We start from the raw sequence: 23960 nt of genomic DNA, 5'->3' as shown, positions 1-23960 counted from the left end.
GGACTCTGTGCTTCCACTGCCGGGGGCCCAGGTTGGATCCCTGGTCAGGGAACTAAGATCCTGAAAGCTGTGCAGTGCGGCCAAAAATAAAAAAGTACTTTAAGTATTACTATTTTGTATGGATAGACTACAACTTTTTTACACAATGAGATTTATATATTTGTTTTACTTTTGTCAGTAAATTTGATTGATTGTTTTAATTTCATTTTGATATAATATAGTTTAATAAATAAGTGAAATATTTATATTTACCCCAAAGTCAAAATTATAATTGAGATAAATTAATTCAGATATATCTAGTTTCTATTCCTGTCCCTCCACATTGTTTAATCTCTGCCCCTCTATATCATTACTTATTGAAGGTTATAGTTCATTCTTTAATTGTTTTTAATGTAATTGTATAGATAGGTAGAGAGAAAATGTGTATTTATCTACATTATTTGTATTCTTATTCCTTCACAATCATAAGAATAATTGTAGAATACTAAACATCTCCTAACCCACTTGCCTTTTCTCACTTAAGAATATATCCTGAAGGTAATTTCATACGTGGAGGACAATGATCTTCATTCAGTTCATGGCTGTAGGAAAATATGTTGTGTGAATGGTGCATCCTTTATTCAAATACCCCCTCATATGAACACTTGGATGAATTCCATCATAAGACCTTAATTAATAACCACTGCACCCATAAGTATGTACTGCTATAATCCAGTTAAAGTAAGAAAATGTGTTACCAAAAGAGAGGAAATCATGTGCTATGTTCAGCAGTAGATACAGCTGAGCAGAAGAAGGTGACACATTTATATTCATTTATCTTTCTAACATTTATTCATTTATTTCTATCTCAAATTAAAATCAATATCTCCTAGATATGAAAGTGAATGGTTGGACTTCCTTGGTGGCGCAGTAGTTAAGAATCCACCTGCCAATGCAGGGGACACAGGTTCGAGCCCTGGTCCGGGAAGATCCCACATGCCGTGGAGCAACTAAGCCCATGTGCCACACTACTGAGCCCGCGTGCCACAACTACTGAAGCCCGCGCACCTAGAGCCCATGCTCTGCAACAAGAGAAGCCACCGCAATGAGAAGCCCGCACACCACAGCAAAGAGTAGCCCCCGCTCACTACAACTAGAGAAAGCCTGCCGAAGACCTAACGCAGCCAAACATAAATTAAAAAAAAAAAAAGAAGAAGAAAGTTAAGGGAATGCCAACCTGGAAATGGAAATCATCTTCCTCACTCAGACTGGAGATGGGATCCTGGGAAACTCCTCCCTCCTTTGTCATTTAAACTTCACTTTGTTGACTGGATAGGAGTTGAGATCCACAGATCAGATTGTCAACCACTGGCCTTAGCCAACAACTTGTCTCTCTTCTCCAGAGGGATCCCACAGACAATGGCAGCTTTTGGATTGAAATATTTCCTGGATGATGCTGGATGTAAACTTGTCTTCTATTTACACAAAGTGGCCAGAGGGGTTTCTCTCAGCACTACCAGTCTTCTGAGTGGTTTCTAGGCCATTAAGTTTTGCCCCAGAACCTCTTTGTGGGTGGACTTCAGAATTCGATCCACAAAGTGTCTTGGCTTCTGTAGTTTTCTGTTCTGGATCCTACAAATCTTGGTAAATGTCTGCATTCCTATTAGAGTAATTTGTCCAAGAAGTAGCAAAAATATAAGTGTAAAAACAAATTATGGATACCGTTCCTCACTCATGCCTGATAAATTTATCAGCTTATTACGTGCAGTTATATTATCTTACATGGATGTTATATGTTTGGGCTTCATGATCTGGACTAGTGGGTACATGGTCCTTTTCCTTCACAGGCACAAGCAACAAGTCCAACACATTCACAGCAACAGACTTTCCCCCAGACCTTCCCATGAGGCTAGAGCCACACGCACCACCCTGATTATAGTGAGCTCCTTTGTCTACTTTTATTGTCTCTCTTCCATTTTGAGTCTTTGCATTACTCTTATTGTGAATCCAAAGCAGTGGCTAATGGACACCTCTGTGCTAATAGCATCATTTTCCCTGCTTTCCTTTGTGTTCATCAGCAGTGACACCCATGTCTCTAAGTTCTTCCGTGATTTCTGAACCAGGAAAAAAAGTTTCCTAATCTAGCTCAAACAGCTATAAGTCTTCTGATTTCTCCAGTTGGATCAATATTAATTTGTATTTTTAATTTTTTAAATTACGTGATTGTCGGTCCAAATTATTCTGCTAGAATTGGCGATATAATAGTAAATAAGAATAACTCTTGTTAAGTGAGCAAACAACATATCTATACACAAATTATGAATTCCCTTTTACTAAACAAACAAACAAAAATAGGAATATATATATATATGAATACACAGGCAAACACAGAGCGATGCATTCATGTGCAGACAGAATTCAAAAAAGTTACCATGGCATAAACATTGCTTTTCTCCACAAGATAGAATTATCAGACTTTTCACTTTGCTAAACCAGAAACAACAGCCTCTAAGTGGAGTCACTCGTGCTAACACCAAGACTTAATACCTAACATAGCTGCAGTTACAACCTTCCCCAGAAATGTAATCAGAAGCAGTAAGTGTGGAATTGTCTGGTCGGTACCAATGGGACCATCTGTCACATGGGCCTTCTCCACTTCTCAAAGGAAGATGAGGTAACCCACCTCAGAAGAACTTTTTTCCAATTCTACAATTATAGAATTGTAATTGTACAATTATTCTTATGATTGTGAAGGAATAAGAATACAAATAATGTAGATAAATACACATTTTCTCTCTACCTATCTATACAATTACATTAAAAACAATTAAAGAATGAACTATAACCTTCAATAAGTAATGATATAGAGGGGCAGAGATTAAACAATGTGGAGGGACAGGAATAGAAACTAGATATATCTGAATTAATTTACCTCAATTATAATTTTGACTTTGGGGTATATATAAAATGACTTTAATGCCTCAGTCTGCGTGCATTTACAGGATAATAAGATACTGTATAATCACTTGCATCTACCAGACAATGTTCGCATCTACCAGACAATGTTCGCATGGAATCCGAACATCTAAACACTTCAGAGATCAACAGCATTGAAGGATTTCTTTTTTTTTTTAAACATCTTTATTGGAGTATAATTGCTTCACAATGGTGTGTTAGTTTCTGCTTTATAACAAAGTGAATCAGTTATACATATACATATGTTTCCATATCTCTTCCCTCTTGCATCTCCCTCCCTCCCACCCTCCCTATCCCACCCCTCTAGGTGGTCACAAAGCACCGAGCTGATCTCCCTGTGCTATGCAGCTGCTTCCCACTAGCTAGCTATTTTACATTTGGTAGTGTATATATGTCTAATAGCATTGAAGGATTTCTAAATGCACTTCAGACCCCCCAGAAACTGGCCTTCGCCCCTTTAAGAGGAAGCGAAGCTTCTCTCCGATCCGACCTAGAAGAACAAGGCCTTCAGTTCTGAGCAGCCCCGGGGCATTGCTTGACCCTTTCCCTGGGAGATTCCAGCTAAGGCGCAGCTCCTGCGGGCCTGTGTGGCGGCGGGAACTCCATTACCCAGAAAGCTATGAGCTGAGCGGCAGCGACGAACACCCAATGAACATCCAGACTTTCGGCATTTCCGTGAGGGCGCACTGGGCGAAGGCGGGACTTCCGGTATTTTGTGGCGGTCATTTTGGCGGTCCTGGGGTCAGGAGGCAGAGAGCGCAGAGTCGGCATTGAGGTGACAGACAGAGAAGGCGCGGGAAGAGGCTTTGTCCCCAGTGACTAGAGGCGGTGCTATAGTCGGGCACATCGCCGCTTGCGGGGCCGGTCTGGAGACGTTGGTGCCCGGTCCGTTCGGGACGCTCGGCTGTCCCCTCTCTGCCCCGGCTTGTGGCTCAGGCGGCGCCGAGGGACCCGCCTCAGGTAAACGCTCGTCCTCCGGGCCCTCACCGCCCTCACCGCCCTCACCCCACCAGACACTAAAGCCCCGAGTGCGGGGCGCCTGCTCTCGTGCCCGCAGCCCAGGCCCCGGTGTCCAGGACGGTGAGGCGGCCGTGGGTGGGGTCCTGTTTCTGACAGACGGTGTGATGGCGCGTGGCAGAGGGTCACAGGCGGAGGGACCGGCAGGTGCAAAGGCTGGGAGGTCGGATTGAGCCGGGAGGATTGGGGAAACCTGGGGTCCGTGTTGCTTCTGCAGGGAACAAAGTGTGGGTAGAGTCGCACCTGTAGTGACAGGCTGAGAAGCTGTACCTTCCTTCTTGGGGCTCTTGGAGCCATGGAAATTTTTGCGGAAAAGAGACATGATCTAAGTTAAGTTTGAAAAGATCCCCAGAGTCTGTTCAGTGGAAGCACAAATTGTAGGGCTGCTGAGGACATTGAGGCAGAGGGTGTTAAGGGTTTTTTCCTCCAAGGACACAAAACTGCTGAGAGTCAATACAGAGGTTAGATGGTCGGCCCGCGATTACCTGACTCTGGTGACCCCCAGGGGTGCAGGGAAGGCCTGAGCCCCTGGAAGGATGCCATGCTCACATCCCTCTAAGACCTGCCTCTTCCCACAGGTTTCCATGGCTGCAGAAGTGCTTTTGGAACCTAGTCAGGTAAGTGGCGGTTTCGTCCTCCCTCACTGGTCCCAACCCCTATTTTCTCCAAATTTGTGGTGTCATGAGACTTGTCACCTGCCATTTTCCCAGCCCTTGGGTGTGGGGAGCTTAGAGAATCCTAGCTCAGGGTCCTGAGTTGAGTCCAGGGGTTTGATGGAGGGGTTCCCATTTCAGGCCACCAATGGAAAGAGATGTGGAAGCTTATCACAAAAACGGGAAGTGCTTGGAGGTGAGGCTAAGCTGGTTCAGGGAATTGCAGGTCTCCTTCCTTTCTGGTGAGAACAAACTGGGTGTGGGGAGTAAGAGTCAGACTTGGAATGACTGCCTGTGAGGTTAGGCATCTGTTCTGCAGGCAGTGGGAGGTCTGGATCAGATGAGGGAGGTGTTCGCATCTAGGTCTTAACAGGCTCCATCTGGCTGCAGAGTGGACAGCAGAGTGAACACAGTGGTTAATGGGAGTATGAGAAGACAGCAGACACCAATGGCACCAGAGTCTGGAATCTCCTCTGAGATCTTAGGAGGAGGATGGACATGGGGTAGATGTGTGAGGAGATAGATTGTGGGTCTTCCGGAGTGAGGCTGTTGATGATTTCATCTGTCTCTATCCTGGCAGGGAAGTGTGACCTTTGAGGATGTGGCCCTGTATTTCTCCTGGGAGGAATGGGCTCTCCTTGATGAGGCTCAGAGATGCCTGTACCACGATGTGATGCTGGAGAATTTTGCACTTACATCTTCATTGGGTAAGCTCTTACACCTGCCCCTATGCCCTGGGCAAGGCTTGGCCTTTCTCTTTTCTCCAGGGTCAGGTATGTCTCCATCTAAACCATGGGCGCTGCTTCCTTCCCCAGTTGCCTGGGTATGTGCTGTGGTTCAAGGGGTGAGCTGAGTGCATGCCTACTTCTCATCCTTATCACTCCAGCGCCTACTGCGCCAAAGGCCTTACAGGGAAGGATTTGGTATCGCTGTTCTTTAGGTCAGTGTAATGGATCCCACCTGTCATGCCCTCTCTCTCGCTGGGTGACTGTCTGGTTCCGTGGCACCCTAGTATTGCTCCCTTCCTGTACCTCACATTTATTTGTTCCTGACTGTGCCTGGAAGTGTAGTCACTTATATAGTCACTAGTTACACAAATGTTCTTGAAAGTTCCTTTGCTAAGATTCTTTTTACTTTATTTTAGTTGTGGCAATTTTGCAAAACAAAATATTTACCACTTCTAAGTGTCATTTAGTAATTCTCATTGTGCAACCATCACAATCATGCATCCACAGAAGTTTTTCATCTTGTAAACTTCAACTCTGTACCCATTAAATAGTAACTTCCCTCATCCACTCACAACCACCATTCTACTTTCTGTATCTGAATTTGACTATTCTGAGTGTCTCATATTGGTGGAATCATCAGCAGTTGTTTTTTTTTGGTCTGGCTTTTTTGACTTAGCATAATATCTTAAAGGTTCATCTGTGTTGTAGTATGTGTCAGAATTTCCTTTCTTTTTAAGGCTGATTAATATTCTATTTTATGAAAGTACCACATTTTGTTTACTATTATTCCATCGGTGGACACTTGAGTGCTTCTACCTTTTGGCTCTTGTGTATAATGCTGTTATGAACATGGGTGTACAGATATTTAGTGTCCCTGCTTCAATTCTTTTGGGTATATACGGAAAATTGGAATTGCTTCATCTTATGATAAATCTATTTTTAATAGAATTGAAATTACAGCTGCACAAAGGTTCCAATTTCTCCCATCCTTGCTGACACTTCTGTTTTTTGTGGGTGATAACCATCCTAATTGGTGTGAAGTGGTAGCATAGTGGGGTGTTTTGTTTGTTTTGTTTTTGTTTTTTTAAAGCAGATATGTTCATTTATTTATTTATTTATTTTTGGCTGCGTTTTGTCTTCATTGCTGGGCGCGGGCTTTCTCTAGTTGTGGCGAGTGGGGACTACTCTTCGTTATGGTATGCAGGCTTCTCATTGCGGTGGCTTCTCTTGTTGCAGAGCATGGGCTCTAGGTGCACGGGCTTCAGTAGTTGTGGCATGTGGGCTCAGTAGTTGTGGCTCGCGGGCTCTAGAGCCCAAGCTCAATAGTTGTGGAGTACAGGCTTAGTTGCTTTGCAGCATGTGGGATCTTGCCGGATCAGGGATTGCATCCGTGTCCCCTGCATTGGCAGGCAGATTCTTAACCACTGCACCACCAGGGAAGTCCCGGTATCATAGTGTTTTGATTTGCATTTCCCTAACAGCTGGTGATGTTGAGCATCTTTTTGTGTGTTTATTACCCTTTTGTATATCTTCGTTGGAGTACTGTCTGTTGAAGTCTTTTCCCAATTTTTGAATCAAGTTGCTTGATGTTTTTGTTTTTGAATTTTAGGAATTCTCTATATATTCTGGATATTAATTTTTTATCAAATATTTGACTTGCAAATATTATCTCCCATTGTGTAAGTTGCCTTTTTACTATGTTCTTAGCATCGTTTGATGTACCAAAGTTTTTCATTTTGATGAAGTCCAGTTTGTTTTCCTTTTGTTCCTTGTGCCTTTGATTTCGTTTCCAAGGAATCATTGCCAAATGCAATGTCATGAAGCTTTTCCTCTGTTTTCTTTGAAGAGTTTTATATTTGTATCTCTTAAGTTTAGATTTTTGATCCATTTTGAGTTAATTTATGTACCTGGTGTCCATCTAATTTCATTCTTATGCATGTGGTATTCAGTTTTCCCAGCATCATGTATTGAAAAACCTGTCCTTCCCTGTCGAATGGTCTTGGCCTCCTTTTTGAAAACCATTTAACCATATATGTGAGAGTTTATTTCTGAGCTCTTTATTCTGTGCCATTGGTCTGTATGTCTGCCTTGATTCCAGTATCACACGGTTTTGATTACTGTAGCTTCACACTGATACTTGAAATTTAGAATTGTGACTCCTCCAACTTTGTTCTTCTTTTTCAAGATTGTTTTGGCTATTTGTTGTCACTTGAGATTGCATATGAATTTTAGGATGAATTTTTCTATTACTGCAGAAAACGTCATTGGAATTTTGATAGGGATTGCATTGAGTCTGTAGATGGCTTGGGGGTCATATCGACATCTTCAGAATATTAAGTTTTCCAATTTATGAGCATAGAAGTCTTTCCATTTACTGTCTAATTTTTTTTTTTTAGCAGTGTTTTATACTTTTTAGTGTACAAGTCTTACTTCCTTAGTTAAGTTTATTTCTAGGCATTTTATTCTTTTGACAGATACTTTTATAAGTGGAGTTTTTTCTTAGTTTCCTGTTCAGATTGTTCATTGTTAGTGTGTAGAAGTACAACTGTGGAAAACTGCTGCCATGTCCTGCCTGCTGTCTGCCGCACATGATGGGGTGTCGATCCAGGACCTTGCTTCATACGTGTGGAGGGAAGCCCTTCCCCTGAAGTTAGTTATGACTTACAGCAATTGGGTAAACTACACCTGTGCGTAGAATTGAAACATTTTTCTTTTCTCTCTGCCTGGTGCCTCCAGAAACTGGGGACTCTTGGGTTCCGAGCAGCCTTATCAGGGGAATGGAAAAGGCTGGCTCCTGGCATGTGCAGGAATCTCAATATTTTGGGGACTTCTAGAAGAGAAAAATCCACCAAGGCATAATCTGGTGGTAGGCCTTTGGCATGGCTTTCCTGGCCTTGAGAGGCCTTTTGGGAATTCAGTCTGACACTCCTTCTGAGGAATTCCACCACAACCAGTTTGGAGGAGCCTAGGTGGTCAATTGACCACACTTGTTTTGCAAACAAATTAGTTTCGATTTGGCCGTGTTTGGTGGAGATGAGGGTAATTTCAAGGAGAAAAAAGGCTATGTTTTAGTGGATATTAAATTCTAGTTCTGTTAATTGAGGTTTGTATTTATGAAAGTTATTGTGTTAGCCGTACTTTTGCCCTGATGTTCTGGATGGAAAGAAAATTATCTAGTGAAATTGTCACAGAGTGTGTGACAGTGTGACAGTGTGTTACATGAAGTGTGACACTGCTTGCTTTAAGTCTGCTACTAAAAGCACATGTACAATGCTTGTGTGACAATTGGGTATAAGAAATATATAGTCTAGGGCTTCCCTGGTGGCACAGTGGTTAAGAATCTGCCTGCCAGTGCAGGGGACACGGGTTCGAGCCCTGGACCAGGAAGATCCCACATACTACGGAACAACTAAACCCATGCACCACAACTACTGAGCCTGCGCTCTAGAGCCCGCGAGCCACAACTACTGAAGCCCATGTGCCTAGAGCCCGTGCTCTGCAACAAGAGAAGCCACCACAATGAGAAGCCCACGCACAACAGTGAAGAGTAGCCCCCGCTCACTGCAACTAGAGAAAGCCCATGTGCAGCAACGAAGACCCAATGCAGCCAAAAATAAATAAATAAATAAATAAATTTATTAAAAAACAAGAAGGAAAGAAATATATGGCCTATAAAGTGTTTGCCCATTAACATTCCTCTGAGCCTGTTCATGAGATCTGATTGGTTTTCCCCCACCTTGTATGACTAGGCAAATATAAAGGAGGCCTAGCACCGAGGGACGTGCTCTGAACCTGGGGTAGGAGCCAGCACCCCAGCGAAGAGGGACGGATATTTTAGTCATCAATGCTTTTTACTGAGAAATTTGCAATCAGAAGGGGAAATGATGGAAAAATCTCCATGTGTTGAGGTATAGGGAAGTCATTCTGGCTTAACTTAAATTTTACTGACCAGAGCAGCCTATTTGTGGTCTTTCAGACATGCGTTGTACATCTGCTTTGGCCATTGAGGAAGGGAATGGATTTGAAAGTCAAAATGGAGTAACTTGTTCAGACATCCAAGGTGAAACTAAGGGGCCATTGTATACATGATTTTAGTCACGTTCTTGTGTTATTGAAAGTTGAGTTTTTGAACTGTTACACAGACTAGGAGAAAAACCACAGGCAGGTGTGTTATCTCAGAATGTGGTTACTGCTTGTGTTTTGCTTAATTGTCATAATCTCCTCTGTGCTGTGCCTGTTAGATGTCTTAAATTTCATCTCTAGCCTGAGGGAGGAAATCTATTCGACGACTGAGCAGCAACACTGGCCTCACTGCGAAGTGAGTCTAATTGCTGGGTCTCCAGCGAGATGCCATTGTCAACCTTCTCTGGACTTCCATGAAAAATTGACCTGGCTACTATGACTATGTGGGGACTACTGACAATGGGGGAGAAAGACTCTCACCATATTCCTGTCCCGCATGCCAGTACATCAGAAGGAGCCCTGTTGAACTAAAATCTTGCATGCTTCATGGCACAGCCAAAAATTAAAAAAAAAAAAGAAGAAGAAGAAGGACCCCTGTTGGTAAATGTTACTATACAACTGACTGCCCATGAGCCTCCCTTGGCTATGCTGTGTGGAATGGAATAGGCTGGCTTCTGGACACACAAGTCCAACTAGTGGGATTAACTGTTTTTTGTTTGGAAGGACCTAATAGGTCCACCCTTAATGGCACTCAACCTAGCATGGGAAGACAGATCTGTAGTGTGACTACTGACCCTTGGCTAGGCCACCAGAATGTTTCTTTAAAATCCGGACCTCCCTATGGGGGTAGCTCTGGGTTTGTGAAAACCCGGTGTGGCCTTACCTTCCTGATAACTGGACAGGGCACTCCTACTATTGACTCTCTTTCCATCGACCTGGTAAGCTCTTGGCTCCAAAATTTGCCCACATCCTGGCAAATGACTCTTCTGAGCATAGTAGGTATCTTGATACTCTGAGGCTGCTGCTGTCTGTATTGTACTTGTGGTATCTGGTTGCAGTGCCCCCTACATACTTGACCCCAGGGATATCGCGTAAGAGGGTAGACCAAGATTGTAAGGGTCATGCAGTGTGTGTAGGGGTAGAGTGTATGGTCAGGCCACTCAAGATGGCTGTTCTCTTGCTCTCTGTACATCCCCTGCCCGACCAGTGCCTGCTTCATCTATACCCTATGCACATGACTGACCTTCCTACTTACTTGCCCCAGGCCCCAGCTAGTGATCATTCTTATCAAAGGGGTGGTGAGGGGTTTGCCCCTCTACTGGTTTCCCTGGTAACTAATGAGCCCACCTGATGCCAGTTCCCCTATAGCTGGTAATCTTCCGTTCCCCCTGGGAGCGAAGACTGCTGTCATGTCCTGCCCATTGTCCGCCGTACAGGGTGGGGTGTCACTTCAGGACCTTGCTTCAGATTTGTAAGCTCCCCCATCCATTAAACCGTTGATGTCTCTGTTGCTGGGAGGAAAAAAAAAAAAACACAACTGCTTAATTCTTTTTTTTCCCACACTGCCTGGCTTGGAGGATCTTGGTTCCGGACCAGGGAGTGAACCCAGGCCTTGGCAGTGAAAGCGCTGAGTCCTAACCACTGGACCGCCAGGGAATTCCCACAACTGTTTAATTTGTATCCTCTTCCTTTGCTGAATTCATTTATTCTAACAGTTTTGTGGTGGAATCTTTAAAATTTCATGAGCTATGGATGCCTTTTGTCTTTCCTGCCTAATGCTCTGTCTAGAATTTCCAGTACTATGTTGAATAGTAGTGGCAGAAGCTGGTGTCCTTTTCTTGTTTCTGATATTGTAGGAATACTTTTTAGTCTTTCACTGTTGAGTATAATATTTGTCATGGATTTTAAATCCTTTGCTTTTATTATGTTAAACTAGTTTCCTTCTATTGATAGTTTGTTGAGTATTTTCATCATGAAAGGGTATTAAATTTTGTCATGTGGTTTTTGTGCATTGATTGAGGTGGTATGATTTTTTCCTCATTCTGTTAATGTGATATATTACACTGAATTTTGTATCTTTTTAAAATATTTAGTTGCAGCACGCAGGATCTTCCTTGCAGCATATGTGATCTTTCATTGTGGTGCGTGCTTCGTTGCGGCATGCAGGCTCAGTAGTTGTGGCTCGAGGGCTTTAGTTGCCCCGCGGCATGTAGGATCTTAGTTCCCTGACCAGGGATCAAACCCACGTCCCCTGCATTGGAAGGTGGATTCTTAACCACTGGAACACCAGGGAAATCCCTGAATTTTTTATGTTGATCCATCCTGGCAAGTTGTGTCTTGTAGAAAGCAAATAGTTGGATTATGTTCTTTTATCCATTCTGCGAATTTCTCTTTTGCTCAGAAATTTTATTCCATTGACATTTAGAATAATTACTAATGAGGGGGGAATTACTTCTGTCATTTTGCTATTTGTTTTCTACACGTCTTTTGGTCTCTTTTGTCCCTCGTTTCCTCATTCTGTTTTTGTGTTCCACTGATTTTTTGGTAGTAAAATGTTTAAATTTTTTGTCGTTTCCTTTGTGTACTTTCTATAGCTATTTTTTTCTTTTTGGTTACCATGGAAATTACATTTACCATGCTAAAATTATAACACATTATTTGAATTTATATCCTTTTAGCTTCAACGATATTTTAACAAGGGTGAAAGGGGGTGGAGGGATAAATTGGGAAATTGGGATTGATGTATACACACTACAATATATACAATAGATAACTAATAATAACTCACTGTATAGCACAGGGAACTCTGCTCAGTACTATATATACTTATATGGGAAAAAAATCTAAAAAAGAATGGATTTATGTATATGTATAACTGATTCACTTTGCTGTACAGCAGAAACTAATACAACATTGTAAATCAAGTATACGCCAATAAAAATTAATTTTAAAAAAACCAATATTTTAACAAAATGCTCTGCTTCTATATAGCTTGGTCCCCTCCCCTTTCAGTTATTGATGTTGCAAAATTATATCTTTATATGTTGTGTATTCAGAAACTTAGACCAGTAATTGTTTTTTTATGCATTAATCTCTTAAATATTATAGAAAACAAAAAGTGGAGTTATAAACTCAAGTTATTATAAAAGTGCTTTTATAATTGTCTATATATTTACCTTTATCTGAGACCTTTGTTCTTTGTTTACTAACTAGTGTTCTTTCATTTCAACCAGGAGTCCCTTTGACATTTAATATTATTTGTTAATATTAAAATTTTATATATATTATAATATTATAAAGAATATTTCATTTTTTGCAGGACACATCTAATAACTCCCTCAGCTTTGGTTTATCTGTGATGTTTTAATTTTTCCCTCAGTTTTGAAGGACAGTTTTTCTTGATATAGAATTCTTGGTTGACAGATTTTTTTTCCCCTTCAATACTTGGAATATATCAACCCACTGCCTTATGACCTGTGTGGTTTCTGATGAGAAATATCTTCATAATCTTGTTGGGGATCGCTTATATGTGATGTGTGCTTCTGATTTGCTGCTTTCAAGACTCTCTCTTTTTGCCTCTGGCTTTTGACAGTTTGATTCTAATGTGCTGCATGATGGGTCTCTGAATTTATCCTGCTTGGAGTTTGTTGAGCGTCTTAGATGTTTATTTATTTATTTATTTTTTAAAAAGATTTATTTGTTTTATTGATTGACTGATTGCTATGTTGGGTCTTCGTTTCTGCGCTAGGGCTTTCTCTAGTTGCGGCAAGCGGGGGCCACTCTTCATCGCGGTGTGCGGGCCTCTCACTATCGCGACCTCTCTTGTTGCGGAGCACAGGCTCCAGACGCGCAGGCTCAGTAGTTGTGGCTCACGGGCCTAGTTGCTCCGCGGCATGTGGGATCTTCCCAGACCAGGGCTCGAACCCGTGTCCCCTGCTTTAGCAGGCAGATTCTCAACCACTGCGCCACCAGGGAAGCCCCAGATGTTTATATTTTTATTTCATCAGGTTGGGATGTTTTCAGCTGTAATTTTTTCAAATAAGGTCTCTGCCTTTTTGTCTCTCTGTTTTACTTCTGGATGTGTACATTGTGCTTGTTGGTCTACCTGATGGTATCCCACAGGCCCTTATGCTCTTTTTGCTTCTGTTCAGTACTTTTTCTTTCTGTCTTCAGATGCAGTGTCTTCAAATTCACCGATTGTTTCTTCTGACTGCTCAGATCTGCTTTTGAATCCCTCTAGTGATTTTTTTTCAATCAGTTATATTGCACTTTTCAGCTCCGATATTTCTTTTTGGTTTGTTTATGTTTCTTATGTCTTTATTGGTATTTCTGTTTTGCTCATGCAACATTTTCTTAACTTTGCCCACATATTTTTTTAAATTTTTTTTTTTTTTGGCCACATGGCACGTGGGATCTTAGTTCCCCAACCAGGGATCGAACCCATGCCCCCTGTAGTGGAAGCATGGGGTCTTAACCACTGGACCGCCAGGGAAGTCCCTGCCCATATTTTCTTTTAGCTCTTTCTGCATCTTTTAAAATAGTTGTTTAGTTGTTTTCAAGTTTTTCTTTAATAAGTATACCATTTGGTCTTTCTGAAGGATGGTTTCTATTGATTTGTGGGTTTTTTTTTTTCCTTAGAAAGGGCCATGCTTTCCTGTTGGTTTGTATGTCCTGTGATTTTTTTTGTTGTTATTGAAAAATGGGTGTTTGTGTCTTACATTGTGGTAACTTGAGATTCAGTTCTCCCTCTTCCTAGGGTTTGCTGGGATCTGTTTGTTTGTCTTTCTGTTTGTTTATTGGCTGTAGGGTGTCTCTATCCTGGAGATCAGTCTGAGGTATAAATTTAAGGTCTGCTCAGGTTTTCTTCTTACCCAGATATGCATGGTGACTTTGTAAATTCCCCTGTATATATGATTGATTTTGAGTGCCTTAGTCCTTGAATTTCTGCCTATCAAAACGGGACTAAGAGAAAAATGGTGTGAGGGGGGTGGACGGAATAGACGCCTGCCCTTTAAATCCCCTGTGAAATTGCTTCAGCTAGTGAGGGGAGGGCCTTTGCAACATTGGTAGTGTGGTTTACAACAATGGCTGCCCAACTCCGTAGCACTACCATCATTAGAAGCAGCAAAAAGAACACAGATTTCTGATATTTGGAGGACAGACGCCTTATTGCCCACCCTGGCTCCTAGAAGCTTCTCCAGGCACACGTACATGGTGCCTGCCCCAGGGCTCAGAGTTAGGGGAGTTGGAGGATGAATATCATTACCATGCTAAGAGCTAAAAGTGATCAAAATTAAAGCAGTTTAGCATTGCAGAGGGGTTACATCAGATTGATTCTACCAGTATAGTTGTCCAGAAGGGAAGACACATTGCTGGTTCTTACTTTTCTGCTCTCTTACCTCTGTCTGTCCTTAGGAACTTTTTTGTAGTATTTAAACAGCTTTCTGGTAGTCTATTGTGTGCTGAGTTGTCTGGGACAGTATTGGCTACTGACTTGTCCTGTCATTCCCTTAGGAATTGGGTCTTCTTGGTCTCATGCAGATCCTCAGGTGGGGCTACAGAAAATGTCCTCTGCTTCACAGGATGGTCATGACTCCATTCTCAACAAGATGGGCTCAGAGCAGGCCTGACACAGATGAATGGCAGTTGAGAGAGGACATCACTTCAGGGCTTTGCCGAAATCATACCAAGAACCTGTCCTGTTTAATTGTGTTTTGGTGCCATTGCTAGTGGCCACACCTCACTTCTACTTTCCCTTCTCCATTCTTAACACTTTGCTGACTTGTCATTTCTACTAGTCATTTTTATTCTGACTCCAGCTGAGAGCTACTCCCCACCTCTCTGGACTGCTTACCTCACTTATTCCTCACACTGTTCCCTCCTCAGTGCATTCCCACTTTGTAGTGTCCTAAAGTGTGCACGTGTCTTATTATCCTTAAACACCCATTACCTTTGTTCCAGTCAGATTTTTCTGGGACTGGACTGGACTTCTGCACAGCATCCCATGTCGTCAGCATATATAATCCTGCTAAAAGGCATTGACAGAAGAATGAGCTGTAGAACATGCCTTTCCCCCTGGGCCACACCCTTTATTCATGTCCTGTGCTTGGGGAGGCCCGCACCATCCTGTGACCTTAGGGACCCAGTGGTGCACAGCAGCTGCTTCCTCAAGCTGACCCCAACTTTCTTTTCCTGAAAACAGTTTCATGGCCTGATTCTTTGATGCATCTATTTACATTCGTGATTGTTTTGCCCCCTCTCAACATGGTTAACATGTACTTCACCATCACTTTTTCAGGCTGTTGGCATGAAGTGGAAGATAAGGAAGCATCTCCTGAACAGAGCATTTCTGTAGAAGGAGTGTCACAGATCAGGACTCTTAAAGCAATTTCATCTCCCCAGAAGGCCCAGCCCTTTGAGATATGGGGCCCAATCTTGAGAGATATTTTGCACTTGCCTGAGCACCAGGGAATGCATCTTGGGCAGAAACCATACACATGTGGGAATCGGTTTTATTTCACTGCCAACCTTCAGCAGTACCAGGGGCAGCATATTGGAAAGATACCCATCAGAAGTTCTGCGGACCAAGACTTGTATATAAAGAGTTGCACAACCCACTTGTCAGGGAAATCCATTATGTGTGTGGAGATTGCAAAGGACTTCTTAGCCAGCATGGGATTTTTCCATCAACAGGTCATTCACACTGAGGAGAAGCCAAACAACAGTAATGAGTGTGAGGCTGTCTTTCACAGTGGAAAAAAGCATCAGAACTGGGGAGAAGGCAAAAAAAAAGCCCTCAACTGCACAGACACACTTGTTGAGGCCCAAGGAGTCCTCACTAGAGAAGGGCTTTACGAGTGCAGCAAATGTGGAAAAGCCTGTACCCGAAGATGTAACCTCATTCAGCACCAGAAAGTCCACGCTGGAGAAAGGCCTTATGAATGCCATGAATGTGGAAAATTCTTTACCTACCTTTCCAGCTTCATTATACATCAGAGAGTTCACACTGGAGAAAGGCCTTATGAGTGCAGTGAATGTGGGAAATCCTTTAGCCAGAGCTATAGCCTCAATAGCCATAGGAAAGTTCACACAGGAGAAAAACCTTATGAGTGCAGGGAATGTGGGAAGTCTTTTAGTCAAAGATCTAACCTCATTCAACATCAGAGAATTCACACCGGAGAAAGGCCTTATGAGTGCAGCGAATGTGGGAAATCCTTTAGCCAAAACTTTAGCCTCATTTACCACCAGAGAGTTCACACTGGAGAACGGCCTCATCAGTGCGGTGAGTGTGGGAAATCCTTTAGCCGAAGCTCTAGCCTCATTCACCACAGGAGACTTCATACTGGAGAAAGGCCTTACGAGTGCAGTAAATGTGGGAAATCCTTTAAGCAAAGCTCCAGCTTTAGTTCACATCGGAAAGTCCACACAGGAGAAAGGCCCTATGAGTGTGGGGACTGTGGAAAATCATTTAGCCATAGTTCCAACCTCAAGAACCACTGGAGAGTTCACACTGGAGAAAGGCCTATTGAGTGCAGTGAATGTGGGAAATCATTTAGCTGCAAATCTAACCTCGTTAAACACCTGAGAGTCCACACAGGAGAAAGGCCGTATGAGTGTGGGGACTGTGGAAAATCCTTTAGCCAAAGTTCCAGCCTCATTCAGCACCAGAGAGTTCACACTGGAAAAAGGTCCTGAGTGCAGTGAATGTTGGAAAAAATTTTCAGCTGCAAATATAACCTCATTCAACACGAGAGGCTTCACACTAGTGAAGGGCCATAGGTAGCTGGGATGTGCAGTTTCCTTCTAGTATAATTACACTGGAGGAGAGAAGTTGTGAGGGAGCCATTTACGTGAATTAAAGCCCATACATCCAAAAATCTGCAGCGGGGAGACTGCCCTAAAATCCCAGTTATGTAGGAATCTTTAAGGAGCTCTGTTATACTTTATTTCCTGCCAGGCTCTTTCTAGCTTTATGTCACTGCCAGTGTGGCAGAATTCATTTCACCTGTGTTACCCGGCAGGTTCACACAATGTGCAAAAGTTACCTCCCAACATGTTCAGGGAAGCTGACTTCTGCCCCATCCCTGTTTGCGGGGGAAGTAATGAGTAGTCTTAGCTCTTGTGGGATCTTCATTCCCTTCCCATTTCCAAAGTAGGGCCTGGACCCGACCCAGTTTGGGCCCAGTGGACCCAGTCTGAGTTCTATTGGTGACTTGCCAGGAAGGACTGCATTTTCAGGGACATGTTAGTTTATGGTGACACTTCTCTTGGATTTTCCCAGCCTCTGAGTCACCAAGCTGGGAACTGCATGCCTCCTATTGCTCTGCATTTTGCAATAATAAAGGCATTAATGTTTAAGCCACCTTTGGTCTTGGGGTTCTATTCACTGTGTGAGGTGATCTGAAAACAACTGGGCTCTACCAGCATTAAGGACTGCACAGCTCCCATGGGGGGTCCCATGCTTTGTGTGTCTCACATTTCAGTATGATTAAAAATATAGCTGTTTCTGGTTTTGGCCTAAGGTAAATACATTGTTGCCCAGGGTCTCCTAGGAAAGACTGCAGGGTTTTAGGGTCCTAATTTGTGGACCGGGTATCAGGATTTTTTGTGGGCTCAGAAAACACCCTGAGGAGCCAGGAAGTTATGACAGCCTCCAGTGCTTCTGATAACAACACAAATTGTTTTTCTTATTCACAGTAAATATCACATAATGCTCAGCAGTTATCCTGCAAAAGAACCACATGCACTGATCCCCAGAGTTCACTAGATAATGCCACTGTAGGACTAGGGCCAGGGGGAACCATCTTGGTAAAGGAACCCTGGAGTGGAGGAGAGTGCAGTGAAGTAGATGGAGTATGCCCCTTCTAAAATTGCATCAACAAATGCTCCATTGACTGTGACTGTGCAGTGTCAGTGGGCACAGATGCCCAGAAATTCTCAGAATCTCCAGGCAAGTGTATCTTTTGGAGCTGAGGTCATTGTGAAAGAAAATAAGCTATTGGTTTTCTGGATTCCTATAGCCTCTCTGGGATGTTCACCTAAAGGCCATTGCTACAGAGGCAGAGAAACAAACAGAGAGAGAAAGGAAATCCCTTAGTCCAGCGTTCCCTAACCCACGGGCCTTGGACCGGCACCGATCCGCGGCCTGTTAGGAAGGGGACCGCACAGCAGGAGCTGAGTGGCGGGCGAGTGAGTGAAGCTTCATCTGCTGCTCCCCATTGCTCATGTTACTGCCTGAACCATCACACACCCCACCCCACCCCCCAACCCCCCTCCTCTGTTGAAAAATTGTCTTCCACGAAACCGGTCCCTGGTGCCAAAAAGGTTGGGGACCGCTGCCTTACTCCACAGTGTGGCTCTGTGACCAGCCAACATTCCTGTTAATTCAGGTGGGAAGGAATCTATTACTCATTAGTATTTGCTACCACTAAGGCAAGGCTGCTCCTCCAAGGTCATCAGAAAAGAGAGGCAATATAGGATTGCCAGGCCTGATTTTTGTTTGTTTGTTAGTTTTTGTTTTTTGGCTGTGCCATGCGGCTTGTGGGATCTTAGTTCCCTGACCAGGGATTGAACCCAGGCCACGGCAGTGAACCACTGGACCTGCCAGGGGAATTCCCCAGATCTGATTTTCTGAAAAAAGTGAGAGATCTAGATTTTTTTTTGAACCATTTTGTAAATTTTTATTCAGGTATAGTTGACATGTGATATACTGTATCTATTTGAAGTGTATAAATTTTTACATATAAAACCACAAAGCCTCATCATAATCACGATAATGAACATGTCTATCATCTCCAGTTTACCTCATGCCATTTTATAATGTCCTTCCTCTCCCCCACCCACAGATCACCATTCATTTACTTTTATTTATAGTAGATTGTATTTTCTAGAATTTTATATGATTTTATTCATGAAATGTTTACTTTTTTTTTTCTGGTTTCATTCATGATTCATAAATACTTTGAGATTCTTCAGTGATCCGTATATAAGCAGTTCATTTTTTTATTGCTGAGTAATATGTTTCCTATACTTATACTATTTGTTTATCCATTTGTCTGGTTATGGTCACTTGGGTTATTTCCAGTTTTGGCTATTGTAAATAAAGGTGCTAGAACATTTGTGTGTAATTCTATATGTATGTATGTATTTTCACTTGCCTTGTGCTAGTAACTCAGAGTATAATGCCTGAGTCATAGAATAGGTGAATGTTTAACTTATGAAGCTGCCAGACTGTGACCTGAAATTGTTGTTTGCTTTTACATACCCACCAGGAGCATGTAAAATGCTTCCACATTCTTGCCAATACTTGTATGGTCAGTCTTTTGAATTTCCTTAAATTTTGAATTTAAGCAACCAGTAGTTTTAATTGCGTCTCCCTAAGGATTCGTGATGTTGAGCATTTTTTTCATGGTTTATTTTCCATTTGTATATCTTCTTGGTAAAATGTCCGTTCATATCTTTTGACTATTTTTCTTTTCATTAACAAATAAATAGCTTATTTTTATCCTCAATTTTTTTGCGTGCTACATACAATGTAATTACCACAAAAACCATGTATATACTTTAAATTTAATCTGCATTATTCACATATTCTTAAATCTAGACTTTGAATAATATAATGAAGTCCTGGTTTGTAGTATTTTCCAGTTTGCCTGATACAAATACTGCCACCATGGACAATTTTAAACTACCAGCAAGGTGTCACTGAACATGGAGCTGGGAAGAGTTCATAGAGATACATCATTCTAATTCCAGTAGCTACAAATAACCTGTAGAACACAGATGATAATAAAACATAGTAAAATTATTAGGAAGTGACAAGTTTTGAATATTTGTTTCATGAAGGTATAATTGACTGAACATATAGACTGCACATATTTAGCGTGTACATTTTGATGTTTTAACACATGTTTACACCCCGAAACCAAAATTTTCATTGGAAACAAATGACAGTCTATAATAATGGCACTTATTCAGTTAAATACTTCAGTTCAAGAAACAGAGCAGGCAAGATGTTTGAATACAGGCAATTTTTGAGAAAAAAAAACAACCTAACTTTGAGGATATTTTCCTCACAAAGGATCAGAAAGAATGCATATTAAATTAAAAATTGCAGTTTTCCAGCAGTTTATTCTGGAGTCAAAACCATAGTCTTTTCAGTATGAATCCTCTGGAAGTTTGTGTCTTTGTTCTTGTTGACAGAAAATTCACAAGTAAGCCAACATAATTTATAATGATTAAGGTTCCATAAGTGAGTGGGAACTTCAGTAAATTTGAAGACACAGGGAGCATACTTATAGTTTAAAGTGTTATTATGCTTTAGCATTCTCAGTATTATCATCCATATTTTAGAGGAGCAAATTTTAGCCCCTAATTTCTGAAATTATCCAGTGCATCTAAACTAGGATTTATTGAAGTCTGTTTTTCTCTGTCACATTTCAGTTGTCCATATTTCATACAATCTATAATAACAAGTCCAATTAGTACTAATGTTTTGGGAAGAAAATAGCTGCCTATCATTCACAGATCCAGGACTGGACGTTTTTTTGTTTTTTGTTTTTTTTTGCCTGCGTCGTGCAGCACGCAGGATCTTTGTTTCCCAACCGGGGATTGAACCCGTGCCCCCTGCATTGGGAGCGTGGAGTCTTAACCACTGGACCGCCAGGGAAGTCCAGAGTTGGACCTTGAATAGCACATCTCTGGAGCTACAATCGCGCAGATGTTTGCAGGCATCTGGCAGAGGCTAAAAGAGCACTATGGGCATGAGTCAAACAGCCAGAAGGTCAGATCAATGGAGTGAGAAAAGATGTTACTATATGTAAGTGAATCCGAATGTCTCCAGAAGGATCTACAGCCATAAACGTGTTTCCTTTCAGACTCACAGGTGGGGAGGGAAGTGTTTGTGTTATATTTACCCTCATATGTATTTACATGAACTTTTCCAAGTAAATTAAAACACGAAATAACAAAAGGAAGTAGTAGGCAAAATAACACAATTTAATCAATTAAATGAGAAAAGGTCAGAAATCATTTTGAAGACATATCAAAAAATATCTTTAACATACAAATCAGGTTCATTAACTTGAAGTGAGAAGTAACCAATTTTGTTTACATATGAGACACCACCATAGATACTAAGTGTCCTATGAAGAATGGCATCTCATGGTGGATTACTGATACCCTGGTCCCATCTATTGAGGCCCCTATACCTCACATAATTCAAATGAACGTGCCATTCAATCTTCACAGGCCAGTACTTTGCTCTTACATGTATTCTAGCCAGTGCCTATTTCAACAGCCTCTCCTTCACCTACATAGGAACTCAATACTATACACCTCTATACTTAGTTGCCCATGAGGTACCTCAATGGTTCAGCCATCACATACAGCCTCAACTGACAAGAAGTTAATTGGATCCAGCTGTCCTCAGGCACCCAAGTATGGCGCTACATTGATGACATCCCCTCGTGAGGGGATTTGCTAGACACTCATGCGGGACACATTCATCATTGCACTTGCAGAGAGCAGACGGGCCACTGCTTGATACAGATTTCAGCGTCATGCCACCCCAGTGGATTTCTTTTTTTTTTTTTTAATATATTTATTTATTTTTGGCTGTGTTGGGTCTTCGTTGCTATGCGCGGGCTTTCTCTCGTTGGGGCGAGCGGGGGCTACTCTTCGTTGCGGTGCTGCGCAGGCTTCTCATTACAGTGGCTTCTCGTTGCAGAGCACAGGCTCTAGGCGCCCAGGCTTCAGTAGTTGTGGCACGTGGGCTCACTAGTTGTGGCTCATGGGCTCTAGGCACGCAGGCTTCAGTAGTTGTGGCACACGGGCTCAGTAGTTGTGGCTCATGGGCTCTAGGCATGCAGGCTTCAGTAGTTGTGGCACACGGGCTTAGTTGCTCCGCGGCATGTGAGATCTTCCCGCACCAGGGCTCGAACCCGTGTCCCCTGCATTGGCAGGCGGATTCTTAACCACTGTGCCCCCAGGGAAGCCACCCCAGAGGATTTCTTAGCTTCATCCAGTGTGCCTAAGGGCTACTCTACTGCTGATGTAGGTAAAAGCAACTTCTGATTTTGTCAGCTTCCATCAGTGTAAGACGGGCCAAACCTATTGGATCTTTCTGGCTTCTAGAGGCAACATATTCTCCATTGACTACTAAGGCTTATTTACGCAGTCACCCAAAAATCAGCCCACTTTGGGGCCTTTACAACAGAAGATCCTAGAGTCAGTTCAGATGACTGGCCATACAACGGGCGCTTCTTTTGGTGCCTCCTGGAGACTCCAAGGTGGAAGCTCTGGCACCCACCTCCTATGCTTTGTAGAGTCTCTGGGCCCAGGATGGCAGTAAGTTGCCCAGGTGCTTCTTGTGCAAACTGCTGCCTGTTTCAACTTCACATGACATGCCGTGAGAGCAACAACTGCGGGCTGCTTACTGAACTCTCTTGGAAAGGAAGGCTTTCACAGGACCTGAACCTGTGATACTCTGCACCCAGTTACCCATTATTTCCTGGGTCATGAAAGCAACACCCCATAAACTCAGAGTGACCATCAAGGCCTTGATACATGATGGAGCCATTCCTGGAGCTCTGGTGTATCCCACTTGCAGGAAGAGGTAGCCTTCCCTGTCCTCAGGCTCTTGCCAGATGCCACAGTGCTGAAGGAAAGCACCCTTCTCCTGGACCCTTGGCTACCTGGGCATTCACTTGGGGTCAACTAAGTAAACAATGGGAGATCACATACTTTATTTACAGTAATGTCACCAGTACATGTGATGGAGCTCTCTGGAGGGCTGCATTCAAAAAGTTTTGGATACTGTTCCTCAGTCATGTCAGACAGTTATCTTGGCTGATTATAGGCATTCATATTTTCTTCCCTGGATGTTATTGTTTGGGCTTCATGATCTGGACTAGTGGGTACATGATCTTTGTCCTTCACAGGCACAAGCAGCGAGTCCAACACATTCACAGCAACAGAATTTCCCCACACCTTCCCATGAGGCCAGAGCCACATGCGCCATCCTGATCCTGGTGAGCTTCATCGTCTGTTTTTACTGTCTCTCTTCCATTTTGAATCTTTGTGTTGCTGTAATTGTAAATCCAGGCCAGTGGCTGATGGACATCTCTGTGCTACTAGCTTCATGTTTCCCAGCTTTCAGCCCGTTTGTGCTCATCAGCAGTGACACCTGTGTCTCTAAGTTCTTTGATTTCTGCACCAAAAAAGAAAAAAATGTTTTTTCTACTCTTGTTAAAGATCTATAAGGTTTCTCTTATTTCAGCATTTGGATCAATTGTTCATTTTCTTTTCTTTTTATTATTTATTTATTATTTTTAAAAAATAAATTTAATTAATTAATTAATTATTTAAACACTCGAACGACCTTTAATGTGCTTACAATGAATCACTTTACAAAACGCACGAACACTTTCTAAAACGTAACTTTGGACACAGTACACAAATTAAAATAACGATATCAAAAACCATGGTTGCATGGTCTGATCCTCTAAAATGGACTTTAGGAATCTCTGAGCAATTTACTAGGATTCTAAATGTTCATCCAATGAGCCTAGCTACATTTCTACAGATTTGAATGTTGCACTGAGAACAGCTGCTCAAAGATGAGTTCCCTCTGTCAATCTCCACA

At 42.4% G+C, this 23960-nt stretch overlaps 1 protein-coding gene and 1 pseudogene across 1 annotated transcript; both read left to right on the top strand.

Moving 5' to 3' along the window:
- Positions 1-1222: 1222 nt before the first annotated feature.
- On the top strand, positions 1223-23577 carry LOC133077808 (vomeronasal type-1 receptor 1-like; annotated as a pseudogene).
- On the top strand, positions 3701-17679 carry LOC133077537 (zinc finger protein 211-like). Its single transcript, XM_061172299.1, has 4 exons — positions 3701-3915; positions 4551-4589; positions 5206-5332; positions 15615-17679. Exons 2-4 carry the CDS (start codon positions 4557-4559, stop codon positions 17009-17011), a joined length of 1557 nt encoding a protein of 518 aa, XP_061028282.1. The 5' UTR covers positions 3701-3915; positions 4551-4556; the 3' UTR covers positions 17012-17679.
- Positions 23578-23960: the final 383 nt, after the last annotated feature.

The sequence above is a fragment of the Eubalaena glacialis genome, chromosome 18 (assembly GCF_028564815.1).
Source record: "Eubalaena glacialis isolate mEubGla1 chromosome 18, mEubGla1.1.hap2.+ XY, whole genome shotgun sequence".
In the NCBI taxonomy this organism is placed as follows: domain Eukaryota; kingdom Metazoa; phylum Chordata; class Mammalia; order Artiodactyla; family Balaenidae; genus Eubalaena; species Eubalaena glacialis.
The sequence above is the reverse complement of the archived record's forward strand: the minus strand, read 5'-3'. Positions and strand labels throughout refer to the sequence as shown.